Source organism: Balaenoptera acutorostrata, chromosome 12, assembly GCF_949987535.1.
Source record: "Balaenoptera acutorostrata chromosome 12, mBalAcu1.1, whole genome shotgun sequence".
NCBI lineage: Eukaryota > Metazoa > Chordata > Mammalia > Artiodactyla > Balaenopteridae > Balaenoptera > Balaenoptera acutorostrata.
This window is the reverse complement of record NC_080075.1, coordinates 71,894,150-71,917,845: the sequence shown is the minus strand read 5'-3', so window position 1 is coordinate 71,917,845 and position 23,696 is coordinate 71,894,150. Positions and strand designations below refer to the sequence as shown.

The following is a 23,696-nucleotide window of genomic DNA, read 5'->3' as shown; positions in this document are numbered from 1 at the left end:
ACTGACCAGTGTCGGTCCTGCTACTTTGAAAAATTTTGTCCTTTCCTTCTAATCATTTGCATTTGGTACATCATCCATGAATTTTTGAAATTAAAAGCTTATGACTCTTTAAAGACCTTGCCCAGCTTTTAAATACCAAGGATTTTGCATTTGAATAGATTTTAATTTATTTAAGGATTATTTTAATCAAATTCTTCCTTAATTTAGCCAGATTTCTGTTTTAATCCTCCCAGGCCAGGACTTTATTTATTGTGACTACATTCTTTTAAAGATAGAAGTTTAAACAGTATTAAATGCTGTTTATGGTGTTCTCTCTTGCTAGATTTTTTTCTGCATCTCATAGAAACATGTTTCCTTTTTCACATGTCTAGTGCAGTCAACATCTCCTCACTTTTATGATCTCTGCCAGTCAGTCCCTAGATACATAGCAACTACTTGATTGTGTCTAGCCCAGTGTTCACATGTGGAGGATATAAAATAACAAGAACACTTCATTGTTAGCAGTTCAGCCGAGGCTGGATTATGGGGATGTGGAGGATGGAGAACTCAGTGAGTGACAGAGCAGGCAAGAGAGGTGTCCTGGAAGAAGGTCACAGAAGCAAGAGCAGGTTGAAGGGACTGAACAAGAAGCCGGGACTGAGGAAATACCAGGATCCACAGGATCCAAATGGGATGCAACCGCAGGGGACACAGAAACCAGGTGGCATTGCAGGAAGCACAATGTGTAGCCCACCATCCATTTCCAGGAAGCATGGGTCCTCAGGTGTAGCATGGGGCCTGCAACATGGGATGTGCTCACAAAACGTGTGATGGATGAGGAAATGGACGAACCAGGGAAAGCAGACAGAGAAGCGCTGGCATAGGGAAGGTTTCTCATGCTGGGGACCCCTCTGTCCTGGCCTCAGCCACTGGTTTTCTCCTTTTCTCCTGGTGAGGACAGCCCCGAGTGGGCCTTGTTCAGGAGTATGAGTTGGACGCATGCAGAGTTCTGGGACAGAGGCATTTCCTACAAGTTGAGTCTTGATGAGAGGAAACCCAGATAAACCCAGAAAAGGGTGGAGGGCCCTCCAGGAAGGGAGAGCAGCTTGGCCACGAGCTTCCAAGGCCAGCATCAGCTCCCTTCATCTTTGCATCACCCGTTGCTCTCCGCATGTACCAAGGTGAGGGCAGTGGTGGAATAGAAAGTGTGATTGATAAAATAGGGCAGGTTGTGGCTTTTCTAAATTGAATATATACAATACCAAAAGAGCCAAATAAAAAAGGAAAATTGTTATGTCTACACGGTATTGAAGCTTTATCGACTTCTTTCCTCTCTACGGAGTATCCCCCAGACTCCCATTCTGATTCAGCTTTTAACCTTCTAGAACCAACTCAAAGTCCATCTTGTCTGCAGAGCTTCCACCTCAAGCAGGGTCCCCCTTCCTCTGCATGGACACCATGTTCACGCCTCAGCCGTTGTCCGATGTGCTTCACTGTGGGAGCTTCTCCCCCTTTCTCAGGCCTCCTGTTCCCGCCCATGCTCAGAGCATGGACGCCTTCATTCTCCCTGGCACCCTACCTTCCACTCAGTAAATTTGGGGGAAAAGGAGGGACCCAGCTGACCATCTGATTTTGCCAACCTGACAGTGTTCTCATGAGAGAATGTACATCTTCTTAGTGCCTGTATAAGCTGTAGTCCAGTTTTTATGCACCATTTTCTACTATGCTTTTTATTTTTCTTTACAACTTTGGTGTTTTTTTTCACATGAAGACCATTCAGCTTTCCTGACCCTCTTAGTTTTATAAATGCTCTCATTTTTAAAAATAGTATTTGATTTGAATATATATAAGGATCATATAAAACATACCTACGTACTTTAGAGACTAATGAAACACCACCAGGACTTCCCCAGTGACACAGTGGTTAAGAAGCCTCCCGCCAATGCAGGGGACACAGGTTTGATGCCTGGTCTGGGAAGATCCCACATGCCACGGAGCTACTAAGCCCGTGTGCCACAACTACTGAGCCTGTGCTCTAGAGCCCGTGTGCCACAACTAGTGAGCCCGTGAGCCACAACTACTGAAGCCCGAGTGCCTAGAGCCCGTGCTCCACAACAAGAGAAACCACCGCAATGAGAAGCCTGCGCACCACAACGAAGAGTAGGCCCCGCTCACCGCAATTGGAGAAAGCCCGCGCACAGCAACGAAGACCCAATGCAGCCAAAAATAAATACAATTAAATCTTTAAAAAAAAAAACACCACCAACTTCAGAAATGGAACATAACGCCAGTATCCTAGAAGCCCTAAGCGTGTCCTTCTCAGAAGTAACCACTACCCTGAATTTTATGTCAACTGTGCTCTTGATTTTCTTAATAGTTCTATCACCTAACATATGTCCATAAACAATATATCATGAATTTTTCCTGTTTTTGAACTTTATATAAATGGAATCATGTTGACTGTTTTCTGCTGCTATGAATATGTGTCTTTGCTTTTTGAAAACCTTTTTAAAATTATAAATATTTAAAGCCTACTTAAGTATATAAAAAGTACAAAAACAAATACTATGTATCCACCTTAGCCAAATCTCAATATTTTGCTATAAGTGCTTCTGGTTTTGTTTTTGTTTTGTTTTGTTTTGTTTTTAAAGAAAGAGCATGTTATCAATTTGGTTGCAGCCCCCTGAGTACCCCTCCCTGATGCATTCCTGTCCCTCTCTCCTTCCCCATTACCCCCAGAGGGAACTACTATCCTTAATTTGATGTTTACCATTCCTGTGCACGTTTTTATGCTTTTTACTACATAGACATTCATAAACAGTGTGTAATAATGTATGCATGTTTTTGGACTTTGTAAGGTCATACTTAACAATGTTCATCTATAACTTGCTTTTCTCACTGAACATTATGTTCTTGAGATTTATCTATGTTCATACATGTAGCCCTAGCTCATGCGTTTAAACTGCTATAAGGTATTCCATCGAGGAATGTACCACAGTCTCCAGTTGATGGACATTTTAAGATGTTTCCAATTTTTGTTATCACAAACATTGCTACAGCAAACCTTCTCCTAACTACCTTCTTATGCACATGCGGCAGTATTTTAGGAGTGGGAATGCTGAGTTATGAAGTATGTACATCTTCGCTTTTACTATACAAGAGGTTATAGAAATTTACATTTGCATCATCAGTGATGAGAAATCCCAGTGTTCCACTTCCTTGACAACACTTGAGGATTGTCGGGTTTTAAAATTTTTGCCAGTCTAATGGGTATGAAGTGGAATCTCCTTGAGGTTTTAATTTTACATGTCCCTTAAATGCTCCTTTCCTTTAGTTCAACAAGCCTTTAGCAATGTGTCATGCTGTGTGCTAAGTGCTAATTCATGGCCCCGATCCTTAGGAGTGCTCAGTCTTTGCAGTGATTCCTACCTGGCGAGGCATATCAGAGTCACTTAAGGTGCATTTTCAGGAACCAGAGGTCTGAGGTGGGGCCCAGGCATCTGCAACGTTAATTCCAGGGTGATGCCAATGCTCACTTCCAGTTGAGAACCTCTGAGCTCGTGGCGGGAGAAGCTGAGCTAATTCAGCCTGGGTTCGTTTGTGTGGGCAGGTGGGAGAACCTGGCTCTTCCTGGGCCAATGCTAGAAAATCTTGAGATTCTTCTTACAGTTTTATTTGATTGGCTCACTGGGTGTGGGAATGATTAATTTGTATCTGTTGATAGAAAGTACCTCAAAAGCAAATGCTAAACACAATGTAAGCAGAGGCCAGATTTCCTATAAGTTCACCTATCTGGGGCAGCTGTAAACTCGGAAGGAAACAAACAACAGCAAGAGAAGGAGGAGGAGGAGACAGTCTCTGAACTCAGAACAGTGCCTGAGGAAAGCGACCCAGAGCTCACACAGCATCACTTCATATCGTGCAGCCCCTGATCCACGCCGGGTCCTGGTCCTAGGGATGGATAGTCGGCCACGCCTGACTCTTCAGAAGCTGAGATACATGCGGGATGAAGTAGACAAAAGGCAAAGAGAAGAGGCAAGAGAGAGAGACCATATTGAGACCGAGCTGGCCTTGGTGAGAAGTGGCAAAGGAAAAAGAGCTGGCTAGGAAAAGGCAACAGAAATAAATAGAGAAAGTTCGTGGTCGGGGGCAAACAGCATGCACGTCCCAGTAGCCCTGGGGACCTCGGTGCCCCACCAAGGGCACATCGACTCTTCAACAGAGGATGGTTTGGGGGGTCTGGTGGGAAGTGTTTGTGAAAGAGCAAGCGAAGTCTTCTTAACACTTGAGACTCTGGTGTATAATGGTCTTTCCATGTGTTCTCTGTCATCAAGAAAAGGCTAAATTATTTTCAGTATGTTATATTTACTGAGACGTGAAAGTCTGTACAAAGTTTAGAAAGATACCCATCAAAAGAGTTAAAATTAAACACTGAAAATTTATGCTGTAGTTAGAAATTTCACATATATGGAGGAGTGTATAAAGTCGGATTAAAAAAAAAATACAAACTAAGGAAAAGAACGAGTAGGGGGAGAGAAGGAATGTTTATTTAGTACCTGCTCTTTTTTTGTTCAGTTCTTTCAACAATGCTATAAGAATTATTATCCTCATTTTGCAGATGAGAAAATCAAGATTCAAAGAGATGAAATGTTTTGCCTATGGTCTCACCGCTAATAAATGAATGAGGCTAGGATTTGAACCCATTTTTATCTGACTCCAAAGGCTGTAGGTACCTTTTTCCATCATACCGTGCTGTCACCTCCCATATTAGGATTTTTAGCGTTTACAGCAAAATTCAAGAAACTCCAGGCTTTAGTTTGGTAATACTAGTAAAACCCCAAAGGTAATCTGTTTACATGATCAAATCACAAAAAGATAGTGAAAAATTGAAACCAGTTTAATAACATGTGGTTAATATTTAGTCTCCTTGGTCACTTAAGTGTAAAGCAGTGATAGTAAAAGGAGACACCATTTGATTTTTAATGCCTTGAGTAGGGACACTTCTGAATTGGAAAACTTGACTTTTATACTTCTTGTAGGCAATGTATGGTATTTAACTTTCTAGTGGTTAGAATCTGTGTGTCTCAGAGGTTTAGCGTGTGGTTAGTAAGATCAGGAGTGGTCAGTAAATAAATGGCAGCTTCCCTAATTGGTTGTGTGCCCACTGTGGGGGCAGCCTGGGAATGAGACGTGTACAAACTGCTTTTAGGAAGAATTGACCTCAGTGGGAATCATCTTTGGAAGGGAAGTTTACAGCCATTCAACGTGGGGTTAAAACTGTCTCCTAATGCAGCTTCGAGGAACCAGAGGGGCCTGAGAGGACTGGAAATGGGAATGGGACCGTCACCACCACAGAGTGACTCCATGAGCATCTTCCCTGCTAAGCCAGGAACACAAGAGTATAGAGTTTGGAAGGTTTGGAGAAATGAAATAATGGCTGACTTGTGAATAATGACGAAAATATTTGATGATGTGACTCCCAGGGAAGCAATTACGGTTAACCCCTCGTTTGTTTGGCATTTTCAAGGATTGAACCGTCCCACATAACTGAATTTTCCAGACAACTAAAACTTTCCTATTTATGTGCCTTGAATGTTTTTAACCATGCTTGGTGGAAATGTTTTTGAAATAGATTATACAATTATCCTGCCTCCTTGAACAGAAGCTGCAAGAAATAACATTTCCTTTCGTTGCCTTTGACTGCAGGTCTGAGAAGACCTGATTAGATAGGTTTAAATGGTTAGGGCTTGTAATCGTCTCACATAACAAGAAATCCAGAGCTGGGCAGTACCAGAGAATGATGAATTCTCAGCCCAGTGATGTCAGGCTGACTTTCCGCTCATGGTCACGAGATGGGTGCACAGGTCCAAGCCCCAAGATCTCACATGATAAGATCTAGGTGAGAATGAAATGGGGGCATCTCCGTACATGTGTCTTTAATTAGAGAGGAAAATATTTCTCAGAAGACCCCTGGCCAACTTCTCCTCAGGTCCCATTGGCAGGACTGAGTCACATTTCTATACCTTGGTTTTATGGGAAGTCTGAGGGAGTGAATACCCAGCACTCTCTGACTATGGGGTGGGAGGAGGGCTCTGCCCGTAAAAAAGAAGGATGGAGAATGGCTGTTGGGTAGGCAACCAAGACTGTTGGCCATATTACCAAGATTGGGAGTAAACGTCACTATGTACAGTTATAGCTTGAGGGATGGTCGAGCTTTTTGCTCCTACACTGAATCACCCCAGACTGGGCTGCTTTTTGATTTCCTAAGTCTGCTTTTATTTAGTAGTCTCTCTCCTTGCTTTATGCCAGACTGCTAATTATCACTACTTGCTGTTAATGTCCCTTGCCCTAATCTTGCCATAATTAGATTTTTTTTTTTTCTGGAAAAACCATATGATCAAACTTGTTAGAACCATGCCTGAAATGTTGAGTGAGTATCTGGCAGCTGTCCTGTGGATCGGATACATAGTGTGGCATTTCTTTTGGCTGTTCAGTGTCACTTTTCCATTGTTGAGGTTTTGGGGAAAGTGAGCAGTTTTTAGAGAGTCTTATGAACTTAGAGAAAACTAATGAAGTCTTCTTCTGGTGCAAGGATGAGCACATAGGGCCAGTTACGCTTATTTACTAGAGAAGGTAAAACTGTCGGAACTTCAGCATGGTTTAGAGAGAGGCAGCAAAGTTTATCAGTGCATTCAGCCCCCTCTCAAAGCTGCACGGAGGGTGGTTGCTTGGACAGCACCACCAGCTCTGGGACTATGGCCAGGGGAACCTGTTACTGCAGCCACTGTCCAGTATGAGGCAAGCTGGTGCAGAACTTAATTATTCCTGCCTTCTGCCAGGGTGTCAGAGCCCTGTGAGTGACTCCTGTGAAATGCCCAGCTTGAGCAGAATTAGCAGTGTTTGGATGTGACTTGTTTCAACAAGTTCTTGAAGAAAGTAATGCTTCGGAAATGGTTATTGAAATTATACTGAACAAGTGGGGACCATGCCTTCTGTGACTCGAGAGCTGACCAAAATTCAGTCTCTGTATACAGAAAGAAGGAAATAGGAAGCAGTTGTGAACATTAATACTGACAGTGAGTAACTGAACCAAATGGAATGATTCTACTCTGGGAATCAAACCCGAGCTAGTAGACAGGTTGGGTTCTAAGGAAGCAAATGTTAAAATGTTCAGATTTGACACGGCTGAGATGATGAGCCCAAACTGCTTAGAACCTTGGGAGTTCCATAAAGCAAGTTAGCTGTTTGAAGGCCCACCAGTCATTATTTTACTATGCATCAGAAAATCATGACTTTAGCCTATAGGCAAAATGTGAAGTGTCAGAAACATTTGGGGATAAGGAAAACAAGTTTTAGTTTTTTTTAAATTCTGACTAATTTGCACCATTCAAATCATTCTTCTAAGAAAAATGCAAAGTATTTCTCATAAATAGTTTATTTATTCACTCCTTCTTATGCATAGAACATTTTTAAAGAAGCCATCCTTTTAGTGACTGCTGACTGATCCAGGCAGGATACACCCTAGTTAAGCTGAGCAAGATATTTATATTTTTCTAATTTTCTTTTCTCATATGTGAATTAGTATGTGGATTACCGATTGTACCTTTGAAGGACTCTGACCAGTCCTGCCCCCTTAATAATGTAGCCACTGTGTTTGAGTTTTAATATTGGCTTCAAAAAAGCTTCCAGCAACTCATTTTCTAGAAAACAAAATAACAGGAACAAAAAATATAATGCATTTCAAAGCTCCAAAAAGCTGGTAGCTTGAGAATCATGAAGCCTATGGTATTATCTGTATTACTGGGATACTGAGTGGTGACTATACTTACTTTGAATTTGTAAATTATTGCCATTGAATTTTATTATTTGAAATTATTGCTGTTTTGAAGGGAAGCTTGCATGTTAAATACTTTTCACCAATGCTATTGCTATTGCTTTGGGGGTTAATCTGAATCTCATTTTAATGTGTGGAAACTTATATATACTATAAACATAGTTGAAATCAAAGGAAAGAATATGTGAATAGGCATTTTTCTAAAATTAATCAGAGGAAATGAAATGAGTAATCAGAAAAGAGATAAACAATTTTAGAAAACGATATTTATTCAAAGTGACTGAACACGGGACTTCCCTGGTGGTCCAGTGGCTAAGACTCCACGCTTCCAATCCAAGGGGTGTGGGTTCGATCCCTGGTCGGGGAACTAAGATCCCACATGCTGCATGGCGCGGCCAAGAAAATGTAAAAAAGAAAAGAAAAAACAAAAAAAAACCCAAAAAGACTGAAGACATTACAGATGAAGCTCTGTAAGATGAAGGGATTCCAAAGGGTTTTCTGAATCCAATTACTTACCATTTGAATTAGTCTGTTTTTCATGTTCTGTATTATTCCTATATGTTACCAAATCTTTGCTTTGGCACAAATAGACATGTATTGAAACTGCATTGAGGCACTTGGAAAATGTGATTAAAGAGTGGACATTCAAAATCTTGCCACTTTTCTTTGGTCGTGGTGTGATTCATTTGTCAGAAACCCCCTTCAGCACTGAGTCAGAGTCAGATATACTTAGACGTCTAAGAGGCCTTACCAACTGGACAGTTTTTTAAGTTTGCTGCAAGCCTAACTTCCCTCAAGAAATCATTTTGGGTACTTAGTGGGCCTAATCCAAGTCAAATGTCACCCTAACTGACATGGTGATACATGTATAACTATCTAGTATGTATTTTTCTGTCATGTATTTGCCTCGTGGAGCCGAAAAGTTGAACCCGATACATCCTTCACAGTGGAGACTTTAGCTTACTAAATTGTAATTTTGACGTAGTGAGTATGTTGTGAGGAGGTTATACCAGTAGACCCAAGAGCAGGTGGCAATGTGACCAGTAGAAGGAGCTTAGGATTTAAATCATAGGACTAGATTTGAGTCCTGTGTCTGCGTAGCTATGGCATGAGCAAGTTAATAAACCTCTCGGAGTCTGTTCATCTGTTGAATGCAGCTGGTAAAAATAATGTCTGCTTCAAGGAGTTGTAAGTATCGAATCAGATAAAGTATATAAAGGTACTCTGCAAAGCTATAAAAGTCTATACACATTTTTCTTATTATTTTTTGTAAATTAATGTGCCTGTTCTGTGTCCTTCAAGTAGATAACATTCACAGAAATGCACATTATATGCCTTGAGGAATGTGCCATTGAAACAGACTGCATTTTTTTTTTTTTTTTTTTTTTACAGACTGCATTTTTAATGATGGTTTGCCTCAACTGAAAGCAGGAAGTCATTTTTTTAAATTTATTTATTTATTTATTTGGCTGTGCCAGGTCTTAGTTGCACCACGCAGGATCTTCATTGCTACGTGTAGGATCTTTAGTTGCAGCATGCAGGATCCCTGGTGGTCCAGTGGTTAAGACTCCACGCTCCCAATGCAGGGCGCCCGGGTTCGATCCCTGGTCAGGGAACTAGATCCCGCATGCATGCCACAACTAAAGATCCCGCATGCCGCAACTGAAGGAAGTCATTTTATTTTTTAAAATTGAGTTAAGGGATCCCAAAATGAACAAATAAAGCACATAATACTTGTTAACAGCAAATATTAGAATCAGTCTATACTACAACAGTAGACATATGTAGTCCCTGTTGCATTCCATTAAAGAACTCCTACTGGTTTAGGAGATATATATGGTAACACATATGGAAAAATGTAAAACTGCTGAGTATCAAAATTCACTGCTTGATTGGAAGTAAGTGATAACTTTATTTTTTTTCTGGTGGCCCAGTTGCCATATCCTATAAAAAAGAAAGATTATCACTTGCCCTCTTGATCCCCTTTCCAAATCCATTCTTTAAAGATGGTCTCCATCCCACCTCCTCCATCAGATTCTAGATGAGGAAGACAGTGCCTAACCTTTGAGGAGTTTCTGGTATAATGGAGACTTAAAGCAGATGTACAGCTAACTCCTCTATGGAATAGTGGACAAGGTAAGCACCACAACAGGTCAGGTGGCTGGGGGCGCCCAGCTTCTGTAACCATTTCCTAGTATTCCTTCAGCACCTGCACATCAGGCCTCATATTGGTTGAATTTTTATTTATGGGTGATTTGCCTCTCTACCTAGATTGTAAACTCCGTGAAGACAGGGAAGGCACCTTGTATTTCTTGGTCCCTCTCTCCATACCTTTTACCTAAGCCTCAACGAGTATTTGTGGTTCAAATAGTCTTGTACCCAACATTCAGGTTTAGCCAAAAAAGTGTATTAAAAGGCATTTAAGCCCTAACTTTCTTTTCCTTTCTTCTGTCTTTGCAGTTGACCTGCCCCTCTTTTTTCCTCGAGACCAGCCGACTCTCACATTCCAGTCCGTCTATCACTTTACCAACAGTGGACAGCTTTATTCCCAGGCCCAGAAAAATTATCCATACAGCCCCAGATGGGATGGAAATGAAATGGCCAAAAGAGCAAAGTAAGTGAATCAATTGTTATTTCTTGCAAATAGAAACATTTTGTTTATCTAGTCCAGGAGTTGGGCAAGCTACTGCCTGCAGGCTAAATCCTGCCCTGTGCCTGTTTTTGTAAATAAAGTTTTATTGCAACAGCCACACCCATTTTTAAACTTATTTTCTATGGCTGCTTTCATGCAACTATAGCAGAATGAGTAGTAGAAACAGACCACATATGGCCTGGAAAGCAAAAAATACTTGTTATTTGGCCCTTTATAGAAAAAGTTAGCCAACTCCTCATCTAGCCTCATCAGGTAGATTGCCGTTTTTTCTTTTTAAATGGGTTATATGATTTTTCTGAAATCTACCTTTCTATTTATTTTATTTCTTTTTTAAGATTTATTTATTTTTGGCTGAGTTGGGTCTTAGTTGCGGCACACAGGCTCTTCGTTGCGGTGCGGGGGCTTCTCTAGAGTTGTGGCGCTAGGGTTTTCTCTTCTCTAGTTGTGGCATGCAGGCTCCAGGGCATGTGGCCTCTGTAGCTGTGGCAAGCAGGTTCCAGAGCGCTTGGGCTCTGTAGTTTGCGGCACGCAGGCTCTCTAGTTGAGAAGCACGAGTTCAGTAGTTGTGGCACACGAGTTTAGCTGCCCCGCGGCATGTGGGATCTTAGCTCCCTGACCAGGGATCCAACCCGCGTCCCCTGCATTGTAAGGCGGATTCTTTACCAATGGACCACCGGGGAAGTCCCTCTACCTTTCTATTTAGATTAGAGAATAAGTACTAGATAGAAATCGGAGTTAAGGAATAACTGGTGTCGATGAAGAAAATATTGGCATCTACTTTCATTTTTTTTTAATGGAAAACTTCAGCTGACAGTAAACAAATAGAATTTTTGCCTAGTAGTCAACACATGGATCCAGTACCTAGTTTTTCATATGGACCTATAATGTCTTTGAAGGAACAGAGTGAATTATATATCCCATTGCATCTCTGCAGCCATTACCCAAAGTAGGGCCTATGTCTTCTTTGATTGAATAAATGGCTACACAGATAGCTTAGGACTGTTAAAATCCTTATGGAAGTAAGTTGGGAATTTGATAAAGGTTGAAGTTAGCTGGAGCTTGGAATTTAGAGATACAACTATTGCACATGAATCTCTCTGTAGAAAGCTTTCACCAGTCATATGGAATACGTAAATGTAAATGCAGAGAGTTTTTTATAGGTAAGACTTTAGTATCTGGAACACCAGTCTTCATGAACCATGGCCTTCCTAGATTGAAGCAACAGTGGATCAACACCATAGTTTCCAAAAGTAAATCATAAGAGTGGCAGGTGGTTATTACTTTATCACTCCGTACAGCCATATGCTCACACCTGTGATCCCAGCTGAAGGATGCTCAGATCCAAAGAATCACAGAAATGAAGAATATCAATTCAGCATCCTCTTTATTGCTCATCCAGTATTTACTGAGCATCTACCATGATCCAGGCAATGTGCCCCTCGCTGGGGATACAATGATAAATAAATTAGAAATTGTCCATGTCTTCATGGAATTTATAGCCCAACAGGAGAGATCAAAGCCTTTGTCATATCAAACGTGTGACGGTTTTAAAGTACCTACTAGTAAACCTGGCCTTCCAGACCTAGAATGCTCCTTGATTGGTAAGACTTCTTGCTCTTTCCTTCCCCTCCCTGGGTCCTATTTCCATCCCCAGGTACCCACTGGCATCTATATGTTCTGTAGTACAAGACCTTCACTCATAGCAGGGTTGGGGCTCTTTTAAATAATGACAGGGTAACTTTCTCTAGAAATCCAGACCTCCCCAGATTCACATGTGGAATCCAGAGCTGTTGTTTACCTGAACCTTTAGTGTGCCCTTCCTCCCTGTATTCCTCTTTGTCTGTGATGCCCAAGTCTGAAATTCTATTTAAGGAAAAAAAACAAACATATGCAAATGTAACTAATAACAATGAGTAAGACTGACTTATCTTGAAATAAAGTTGAAAAGGGGGATTATGATGTAAGTTTTACATTTGAGGGATTGCAGTTGTTTAATTCTCCGGGCTTTCCCTGTGTATACATAGGATCTGCCCTTAGAAGATGGGCTGTTATTTGTGGTATGTGCTGTGGAGTCTGAACCAGATGTGTTTTTGTGGTTTCCATGGCAAAGCTATCTCGGTGTGTGTGTGTGTGTGTGTGTGTGTGTGTGTGTGTGTGTGTGTGTCCGTGTGTCCATATACGCACACGCGCGCTTCTTAAGTAGACATTTTAGAATGTATGAATTGAGTCTTTAAGGAGTTGCAGACCACAAGCCTATGATTTCAGTATAGGAATATCGTAAGTGAAGCCTGTTTATCTTAACAGATTGGTTCAAAGTTGCAAGAGACATTTGCTTTACTTTACCAGCCTAAAGAAAACATCCGAAGTAATGTTAAAAAAGTCTGCTTTCGGGGCTTCCCTGGTGGCGCAGTGGTTGAGAATCTGCCTGCCAGTGCAGGGGACACGGGTTCGAGCCCCGGTCTGGGAGGATCCCACATGCCGCGGAGCAACTGGGCCCGTGAGCCACAATTACTGAGCCTGCGCGTCTGGAGCCTGTGCTCCGCAACAAGAGAGGCCGCGACAGTGAGAGGCCCGTGCACCGCGATGAAGAGTGGTCCCCACTCGCCGCAACTGGAGAAAGCCCTCGCACAGAAACGAAGACCCAACACAGTCATAAATAAATAAATAAAAGAACGTGAATTTCAAAAAAAAAAAAAAAAAAAAAAGTCTGCTTTCTCCTGTAGTGAAGATGGATCCATTTTAAATGTAATAAAAGAGAAAGCCAGCAGCTCATGCTAGGAAGAAGAAATAGTTTAAAAGCTCCTTCTTAAATTGACCTGAGTAACTTCCCTGAGCTGTGTCAGAAGGCCAGGTAATGGATAAGCACAACCAGAGAACTGTCCTGCAGTACAGACCAGAGTTTGGTGGAGAAGGTGGAGAGACAGGACAGAAAGAGAGAAAGGTCAGCTGCAGCATTCCTTACACCCCCTGCTGAAAATATTGTATGTACACAGTGCGTAAAAGGCTATAATTCACTTGGAGAGCTCTGCCCAGGACATAAACACTCTCACGGTTTATGAACAGCGCTAGAGCCCTTTGAGTGGAGTCAGCTGTTTATTCCCTCCTGCAGAGCAAAATTCTAAGCATGTGAATTCAGAAAGGACACTTTCTGGCCAGGGCTCTTCCTGTGACATGTACTTCTTGCTCGTGGCTGTTCAGCAAATTCTGTCCTCACAAGTGAATTACCCTCTGCTGGGTGAGCACAGGCTTCAGGGTCATGTGTGCCCCAGTTCCTATCACAAGTTCTAATCTGTAAGCTCTGTGGCCTCGGGCAGGGCTATTAACCTTCCCGAACTTCATCATGTAAAACAAGACTGTACTCCTCCCTGCTGATGGGCTTGATATGAAGGGTCAGTCAGTGGGTGGACATGTGAAAGACCCTTGGGTTTAGCTTCTGCTTTGTCCCACGATGCCTGTGCCCACTGCTTTCCTCCTGCTGTCTTTCTGCTCCTGCAGGTCTACCCTTCCTTCCACATTCTTCCTTATGGTTTTCCCATCCATGCTAACTTGCAGGCAGCTCTTTCCCCTCTTTCCAGTGTTGGTTGACTGTTGGTCATATACTGCTTTGAAATCTCTTTTGTATTATTCTTTGATTTTTTTTCACATCTTTGTATATATCTCATTTCCTTAATCGACCTGTGAGTCCTTTGAAGGCAAGGGTTTTGCATATATCTTTTAAAGATATCTTTATCTTTTAAAGATATATTGTCGTGTAATTTACATACATTTATAATTTACATACAATGAAGTGGACAGATTTAAGTGTATCTTTTTTTTAAGAAAATATTTATTTATTTTTGGCTGCACTGGGTCTTAGTTGCAGCATGCAGGATCTTTGTTTTTTAGTTGCAGCAGGTGGGCTCACAGTTGCGGTATGCAGACTCTTAGTTGCAGCATGCATGTGGGATTTAGTTCCCCAACCAGGAATCGAACTCGGGCCCCTGCATTGGGAATGCAGACTCTTACCCACTGGACCATCAGAGAGGTCTCTAAGTGTATCTTTTGATGGAGTTTTGACAAAGTTACCTTCTACCCCTTTCCAATTAGTCTCCTCACCCCCAAGACAACGCTGTCTGATTTCTATCACCATGTCTTAGCTTTTCCTCTTCTAGATACTTCTTATAAATGGAATAATACAGATTGTACTCTTTTGTGTCTTTTGTATTCAACATAATTATTTTAGAGTTATCTGTTATGGCATTCCTTTTTTATTTATTTATTTATTTATTTATTTTTTTGGCTGTGTTGGGTCTTCGGTTCGTGCGAGGGCTTTCTCCAGTTGCGGCAAGCGGGGGCCACTCTTCATCGCGGTGCGCGGGCCTTTCTCTATCGCAGCCCCTCCCGTTGCAGGGCACAGGCTCCAGACGCGCAGGCTCAGCAATTGTGGCTCACGGGCCCAGCTGCTCCGTGGCATGTGGGATCTTCCCAGACCAGGGCTCGAACCCGTGTCCCCTGCATTAGCAGGCAGATTCTCAACCACTGCGCCACCAGGGAAGCCCGGCATTCCTTTTTTTACTGCTGAGCAATATTTCATTATATGAATATACTATAATGTACTAATCCATTCATCTGCATATTATATTTAGGTTGTTTCCAATTTGGGGATTTTTATGAATAGAGCTGGTATGAACTTTCTTATATAAGCTTTTTAATAGACATATGTTTTCAATTCCGTGGGTAGATACCTGGGAGTATGTGTATGATTAACTATATAAGAAACTGACAACCTTTTTCGAAGTCGTACCAGTTTATACTCCCACCGGCAATATGCTGGGTTCCAGTTGTTCCGTATCCTCTCCAACACTTGGTATTATCAGTCTTTTTAATTTTAGCTATTCTATAGGGGGTGAAGTGATATCACATTGTGTTTTTAATTTTGATTTCCTGATGAGTAATGATGAGCATATTTTCATGTGCTTATTGGTATGTCTTCTTTTGTGAAGGGTCTGTTCAAATTTTGCCTCTTTTTAATCAGGTTGTTGGTCTATTTATTATTGAGTTTTAAAAGTTCTTTATATATTTGTCAGAAATATGTATTAGAGATATTTTCTCCTAATCTATGGCTTGCCTTTTCATTTTCTTAACAGTATCTTTTGATGAGCAGAAATTTTTTATTTTTAATGAAATCTATTTTATCAGTGTTTTAGGTTTTTTTTAAAATTAATTTATTTTATTTATTTATTTTTGGCTGCATTGGGTCTTTGTTGCTGCGTGTGGGCTTTCTGTAGTTGTGGTGAGTGGGGGCTACTCTTCATTGCGGTGCGTGGGCTTCTCATTGCGGTGGCTTCTCTTGTTGCAGAGCACGGGCTCTAGGCGCCCAGGCTTCAGGAGTTGTGGCTCGCTGGCTCTGGAGAGCAGGCTCAGTAGTTGTGGTGCACGGGCTTAGTTGCTCCGCTGCATGTGGGATCTTCCCAGACCAGGGCTTGAACCCGTGTCCCCTGCATTGGCAGGCAGATTCTTAACCACTGCGCCACCAGGGAAGCCCTATCAGTGTTTTATTTTTATGTTAATATTTTTGTATCCTCATAATTATTTACCTTCCACAGGGTCATGAAGAGATTCTCCTATGTCTTTCTCTAGAAGCTTTGGTTTTGGTTTGACATTTAAGTCTATGATCCATCTCAAATTAATTTGGGGGTATGGTATGAGGTAGAGGCTAAAGTTAATTTTTTTGTTTATATATCTACAGGTATTTAAGCAACATTTGTTGAAAAAACCTTTCTTTCCCCATTGAATTACCTTCATGCCTTTGTCAAAATAAATAGACCATACATGAGTGGGTCTATTTCTAGATATTCTATTTCATCTATCTGTTTTTCTGTTTATATACCAATACCAATGTTTCTTAAAATCAGGAAATGTAAATTCTCCAACTTTATTCTTTTTTTTTTTTTTTTTTAAATGAATGCCATTTTGGACCGGGCGAGTTTTTTTTTTTTTTTTTTTTTAGAAATTCACGTTCTTTTATTTATTTATTTATTTATTTATGACTGTGTTGAGTCTTCGTTTCTGTGCGAGGGCTTTCTCTAGTTGCAGCAGGTGGGGACCACTCTTCATCACGGTGCGCGGGCCTCTCACCATCGCGGCCTCTCTTGTTGCGGAGCACAGGCTCCAGACGCGCAGGCTCAGTAATTGTGGCTCACGGGCCCAGTTGCTCCATGGCATGTGGGATCTTCCCAGACGAGGGCTCGAACCCGTGTCCCCTGCATTGGCAGGCAGATTCTCAACCACTGCGCCACCAGGGAAGCCCCAACTTTATTCTTTTTAAAGATTGTTTTGGCTGTCCTGGGTCCTTTTTTTTTCTGTATACGTTTTAGAATCAGTTTGCCACTTCCAACCCCAACCTGCAAAAGAAAAGCCTGCTGAGATTTTGATTGGGATGGCATTGAATCTGTAGGTCAACAAGGGAAGAATTGACATTTTAACAGTACCGAATTCTTCCTATCAGTAAACATGGTTTTATTTAGATCTTCTATAATTTACCTCAGAAATGTCTTAAGATTTCAGTGTAGAAGTCTTGGATGTTTTTTCATGTTTTTGCTTTTATTGTGAATGATAGCTTTTCAGATTTTATTTTCCAGTTGTTGCTAGTATATAGAAATAGAAATGATTTTTCTATATTGACCTTGTGTACTGTGACATTGCTGAATTTACAATCCTACTAAGTTCTAGTAGCTTTTTTGTAGATTTCTTAGAATTTTTTACATAAATAGTCATATCATCTGTTAACTGCTTTACTTCTTTCTAGTGTTTAAATCTTTACATTTTTTAGTTTCTTTCTTTTTTTTTTTTTTTTTAACCTACTTGCACTGACTGGGACCTCTAGTCCAGTGTTGTACACAAGTGATGTGAGCAGACATCTGGCCTTATATTTCCACATTAAAATTGATGTTAGCAGTAGGTTTTACATAGATGTCTTTAGCAGATTGAAGAAATTCCCTTATATTCCTACTTTGCTAAGAGTTTTTATCATGAGTGAGTGTTGAATTCTGTAGAATGCTTTTTCTGCCTCTATTGACATGATCCTGTGGCTTTTCTTTTTCTATTAAAGTGGTGAATTACATTAATTAGGTTTTGACTGTTAGACCAACCTTGCATTCCAGGGATAAATAAACCCTTCTGAGTCATGATATTTTATCCTTTTTTATATTATTATATTTGATTTGCTAAAATTATGTTAAGAGTTTTACATCTGTGTTCATGGATGATAGTAGTCTGAAATTTCCTTTCTTGTGTTGTCCTTGTTAGACTTTGATAATAGCACTACACTGGCTTCATAAAATGAATTGGCAAGTTTTCCTTCCTTATCTGTTTTCTGAAAGAGTTTATGTAGGTTTGGCATTATTTTTTTCTAAAAGTTTGGTAGAGTTTATTTGTGGGGAAAAAAATTCAATGTCTATACTAAATATAGGGATATTCAGATTTTTTAAATTTTTTCTTGTGTTAGTTGTAGCAAGTTGTGGGGTTTTTTTAAGAAATGTATCCATCATATTTAAGTTGTTGAATGGATTGGCATAGAATTGTTTATAGTATTGTCTTATTTTCCTTTTAATATCTATGGGGGCTATAGTGATATAACTTCTTTTATTCCTTACAGTGAAAATGTGTACCTTTTTCCTCTCCCTTTTGTTTTAAAACAGTCTACCTACGGGTTTATCAATTTTTCTAATCTTCTCAAAGAAACAAGCTTTTACTCTGTTGATTTTATCCATGGTTTGTTTTCCATTTTATTAATCTATGCTTTTATCTTTATTATTTCCTCAACTTATTTTCAGTTTAATTTCTTCTTCTTTTTCAATTTTTTCAAAATAGAAGCTTAGATCATTGATTTTAATCCTTTCTTCTTTTTTAATATAAGCCTTTAAAGGTATAAATTTCTCTCTGAAGTTTGCTTTAGTTGTATCCCGCAAAATTTGATATGTTGTTTTTTCTTTTTTGTTTTTATACAGCAGGTTCTTATTAGCCATCCATTTTATACACATCAGTATATACATGTCAATCCCAATCTCCCAATTCATCCCACCGCCACCACCACCACCCCCTGCCGCTTTCCCCCCTTGGTGTCCATACGTTTGTTCTCTACATCTGTGTCTCTATTTCTGCCCTGCAAACCAGTTCATCTGTACCATTTTTCTAGGTTCCACATATATGTGTTAATATACGATATTTGTTTTTCTCTTTCTGACTTACTTCACTCTGTACGACAGTCTCTAGATCCATCCACGTCTCAGCAAATGACCCAATTTCGTTCCTTTTTATGGCTGAGTAATATTCCATTGTATATATGTACCACACCTTCTTTATCTATTCGTCCGTCGATGGGCATTTAGGTTGCTTCCATGACCTGGCTATTGTAAATAGTGCTGCAGTGAACATTGGGGTGCATGTGTCTTTTTGAATTATGGTTTTCTCTGGGTATACACCCAGTAGTGGGATTGCTGGATCATATGGTAATTCTATTTTTAGATTTTTAAGGAACCTCCTTGCTGTTCTCCAGATTAGCTGTATTAATTTACATTCCCACCAACAGTGCAAGAGGGTTCCCTTTTCTCCACACCCTCTCCAGCATTTGTTGTTTGTAGATTTTCTGATGATGCCCATTCTAACTGGTGTGAGGTGATACCTCATTGTAGTTTTGATTTGCATTTCTCTAATAATTAGTGATGTTGAGCAGCTTTTCTTGTGCTTCTTGGCCATCTGTATGTCTTTTCCGTTATCATTTTGTTAGAAAAAATTTTTAATTTCCTTTGTGATTTCTTTTTGAACCATGAGTTATTTATAATCGTTCTGCTTGAATTTCAAGTGTTTGGGGATTTTTCTGGATGTTTTATTGTTACTGATGTTTAATTTCTGTTTTGGTCAGAGATTATAATCTGTATGATTTTAATCCTTTGAAATTTGTTGAGACTTGTTTTATGGCCCAACATGTAGTCTATCTTGATAAATAGTTCATGTGAACTTGAAAAGAATGTGTGTCCTGCAGTTCTGAGGTATAGTGTTCTATATACATATTAAGTCAAATTACTTGTTAGTGTTATTCAAATCTTCTATATCCTTACTATTATTTTTTGTGTTTATTATTATAACAGTTACTGAAAGGAGGTGGTAAAATTTCCACCTATGCCTTTGGATTTGTCTATTTCTCCTTTTAGTTCTGTCATTTTTTGCTTTTTGCATTTTGAAGTTTTGTTATTTAAGTACATACATATTTGGAATTGTTATGTCTTCTTGATAAATTGGCCATTCTATCATTATGAAATGATTCTTGCTATTTCTGATAATACTACTTCACTTGAATTCTGCTTTTTCTGATATTAATATAGTTACACCAGCTTTCTTTTTCTTTTTTAATTTTTAATTTTTATTTTTTAACATCTTTATTGGCGTATAATTGCTTTGCAATGGTGTGTTAGTTTCTGCTTTACAACAAAGTGAATCAGCTATACATATACATATACCCCATATCTCCTCCCTCTTGCGTCTCCCACCCACCCTCCCTACCCCACCCCTCTAGGTGGTCACAAAGCACCGATCTGATCTCCCTGTGCTATGCGGCTGCTTCCCACTAGCTATCTATTTTGGTAGTATATATAAGTCCATGTCACTCTGTCACTTTGTCCCAGCTTACCCTTCCCCCTCCCCGTGTCCTCAAGTCCATTCTCGACATCTGCGTCTTTATTCCTGCTTTCTTGTGCCTATTTTTTGCTTGGTATATCTTTTTTCATCCTTTTGCTTTCATCCTATGTGTGTCTTTATATGTCAAGGAAACCTTTTGTAACTTGGTTTTTTAAATCTAGTCTGATAGTCTCTGCCTTTTAATTGGAGTATTTCATTCATTTACATTTCATATAATTAATGAGCTGGTTGGGTATAAGTCTGTCTTCTTACTATTTGTTGTTTAATTTCCCCTGTTCTTTATCCCTTTGTTCTTCCCTTCCAAATCTTCCATTTGATTTATTTGAGTATTTTTTAGTATACCATTCTCTCTTCTATTGGTCTTTTAGTTATAGCTCTCTGTATCATATTTTAGTTATTAACACACTAAAATATATTCTTAATTTATCTCAGTCTACCATGAATTAATATTACAACAGTTCAAGTATAATGTAGAAACCTAAAACAATGTAATTCTCTTGTGCTATTATATTCAGATGTTTCACTTCTTCATATATTATGAATCCCACAATACATTGTTATTACTTTGGCTTTTAATAGTCAGTTGACTTCTAAAGAATTTTAGAAAAGAAAGAAAAATTATGCTCCATTTTATTCTGGCTTTCTGCACATCCACACCCAGGCAGATAGATAAAGTTTCCCATTCTCTTTACCACTTGTCTGAGCCTCCCTCCTCAGAGGCCTGGCATTTGAGTAACATAAATACAGAGAGGAAATGCATGTGGCAGTTAAGAGCACTGACCCTAAAGTCAAGAGAGAGTTGGGTTTAAACCTGTCTCTGCTATCACTAGCTGTGTGACTTTAGGCAAATTCATAGTCTGTCTCCTTATCTATAAAATAGTGAAGCTAGTTTAGAATATCAAATGGGGTGTGTGATTTTCTATTCTTGATTCCACAAATTTTATATCTTAAAACAGCACAAATTATTATCTCACACTCTCTGTGGATCCAACACAACTTTCCTGGCTTCTCTGTTTAGGGTCCCAAAAGACTAAAATCAAAGTGTTGGCTGGGGCCGTTACCACATCTGAGGCCCAGGGCCTCTTCCAAGCTCATTCAGGTTGTTGGCAGAGTTCAGATCCTTGTGGTTGTAAGACTGAGGTCCCTGCTTCCTTGCTGGCTGTCAGGTAGAGGCCATTCCCTGCCACATGGACCCCTCCATCATCAAGCTTGCAGTAGTACATCAAACACTCATGTTTCCAATTTCTGACCTCTGTGTCACTGACATCTAGTCTCTGGTTTAAAGGGTTCATTTGATTAGGTCAGGCCTACCAGTTAATCTCCCTTCCTTGGAGTCATCCATCGGTTCCATGTAACATAACCCACTTACAGGAATGAAATTCATCATTTTCACAGTCCTGGGGATTATACAGGGAGTGCACGCCAGGGGGTGAGGAATCTTAGGAGCTATCTTAGAATTCTGCCTACTACACAGGGTAATGTAGGTGAATTGTCCAGCATAGGATCTGGCATGTCATAAGCATTCAGTAAATGTTAGAATTCAGCATCATCATACCTGGAGGAAAAACAGAGATTTTTAATTAAAAGATAGTGGAGTCAGCATTGCTAGCTACACATGCAACTGAGTAAACAGTCCCTCAAACCTCAGTGACTTGGCCAGAGAGTCTTAAGTTCTAGGCTGCTCCATCCATGGCTGCTGTCCCCTATGGTTGTGTCTTCTTGGTGCCAGTACAGCCAGTTTGAAAAGTGGAAAAACTCCATGCTTCAATTGTATAATCTACATAAAACCAACTATCACTTAAAAAAAAACTGAACCCGCTGTTTACCTACCTTGGTACCTTATACACAGCTTTAGCTCTGTCTAAATAAATGAATCAGATAATTTTTTATAATCCTTTCTAGTTTGATAAATCTATGAATAGGTGGAGTGAGTTTTCCCTGAGTTTCATTGTATAAAGCATTAGGTTGATCCTAGAGGCCTGAGTACGTTCTCAGAACAGCATTGAACCCTAAAACTACCTACTGCAATGGCTTGTCACACATTAAATCCATTATATAAATGGAATATTTCAAAAAATAGCTTCTCGGTCAACACATGGGGGCAATTCATCATGAACCTTCTAAAACATTTTGTTGTTTCCCCTCTTGACTCCATGTCAGAAAGAGATGTAATTTTCTTATTTAGAAACTTATCTAGATACTCCCAAAGCAATCCCTAATTTCCCATATGTGGCTCTTCACCATGCATACTTCTATTATTTGTCATTCTGTTGTCTTTGCAGAATAACTTTCTCTTTCAATCATTTTTTAAAATTGTACATTCTGGGCTATTTCAATTATTTTTCATCGTTAATACCTTAGTATTCCCAAAGACACTGTTTCCTTCAAACTTCTCATTAGCTGCTAAATGCTTCAATCCAGTCTTAAGCATTAGCCCTCTAAGTAAAACAGATAAAAATAGATCTTCTCTCCTCAAGAGAAGGGGGTCACCTGATGTGCTCCTCATCCCTATCCCTTACTGTGGCCTCCGGGGCCCCTCTGGGAGGCCATGGAGCACAGCGTGGAAATCCCAGTCGTAAGAGGGCACTTCACAGTACGGTTGCAGGAGCCCTGAGGCCTGAGAATTCTTTAGAGACCAGGGTAGGGCTGGTGGGGGGAGGGGTGATCTTGAAGCATAAGTGGTTATAATGTGAGCCTACTCACATCTTCTGGTTAAGATTTAATTGTGGCATCAGGCCTCTCTCTGCAGTCCCTGTGCTTGGTAAGCTGGCCAGAGGGAACCCTGACTGAACCAGCTTTGGGGCCCAGGTATCCAGTCATCGCTCTGTGTTAGGGAAAACCCTGACGGGGACTTTGCAGCCCTCTCCCTCTCCCAGGACCACTAACCGCCCCCCCCCCCATCCCTCCCCTTTATATCTGTATTTTTGGAACTCCCATCTGGCCCCCCGGGGGTAGGGGTTGACCAGGAAGGTAAGACTTGTGGCCACTGTGACTGCTCACCCTCACAGCCTTTCTGCGAGGCGAGCAGCTGCAGAACTGAGCCATTCTGGGCAGGAAGCGTCCTGGGAATGGAAGGGGGAGCCCCGAGCTAGGCAGAGCGACCAGGCTGGGGCTCCCAGAAAGCTCGGCCACAGGGGGCGCATTGCGGCTCAGACCTCAGTGGCAGAGCCTGCAAGCCCAGCTGCTGCTATGATTCATGGGTTTTCTTTTTTTTTTTTTTTTGCCTTGAGTTTCCTAGGAATAGTTCCCTTTAAAAACTCCCAACCTCATCTCAGCTGAACTCCCCTCAAGAGAGAAGAGGGAATTTTCCAGGCCCAGGCCAGCCTCGCTTGGGGGATGAGAGCACCCGTAGAAGACAGGAGAGGAACCAGTGATGGTGCCTCCCGAGGAACTGGGGAAGGCTAAGGGCGCCAAACCTTCCTCTCCCCCACGCGCCCTGGGTTCCCGTGTTCACAAGCTGACCCATCCCTCCTAGGGTTTAGAGAGAGAGAAGTTGTGAGGAGAAAAATAAAGCAAATAAATACCATGAAATTCTTGGATCTTTGAACTCTCACA

The 23,696-nt window shown here is 40.6% G+C and overlaps 1 protein-coding gene across 8 annotated transcripts in view; it reads left to right on the top strand.

The window, feature by feature from the left end:
* BABAM2 (BRISC and BRCA1 A complex member 2) overlaps positions 1-23,696 on the top strand; it is a 456,810-nt gene that overhangs the window by 400,492 nt on the left and 32,622 nt on the right. For 6 of the 8 annotated variants that reach the window (XM_057558629.1, XM_057558628.1, XM_057558627.1 and 3 more), the window contains 2 exons: positions 5,273-5,394; positions 10,274-10,427. In XM_057558629.1, coding sequence (XP_057414612.1) covers positions 5,273-5,394; positions 10,274-10,427 — 276 coding nt within the window. The remainder of the gene's footprint in view (positions 1-5,272; positions 5,395-10,273; positions 10,428-23,696) is intronic. The other 2 variants (XM_057558632.1, XM_007191359.2) reach the window with 1 other exon arrangement.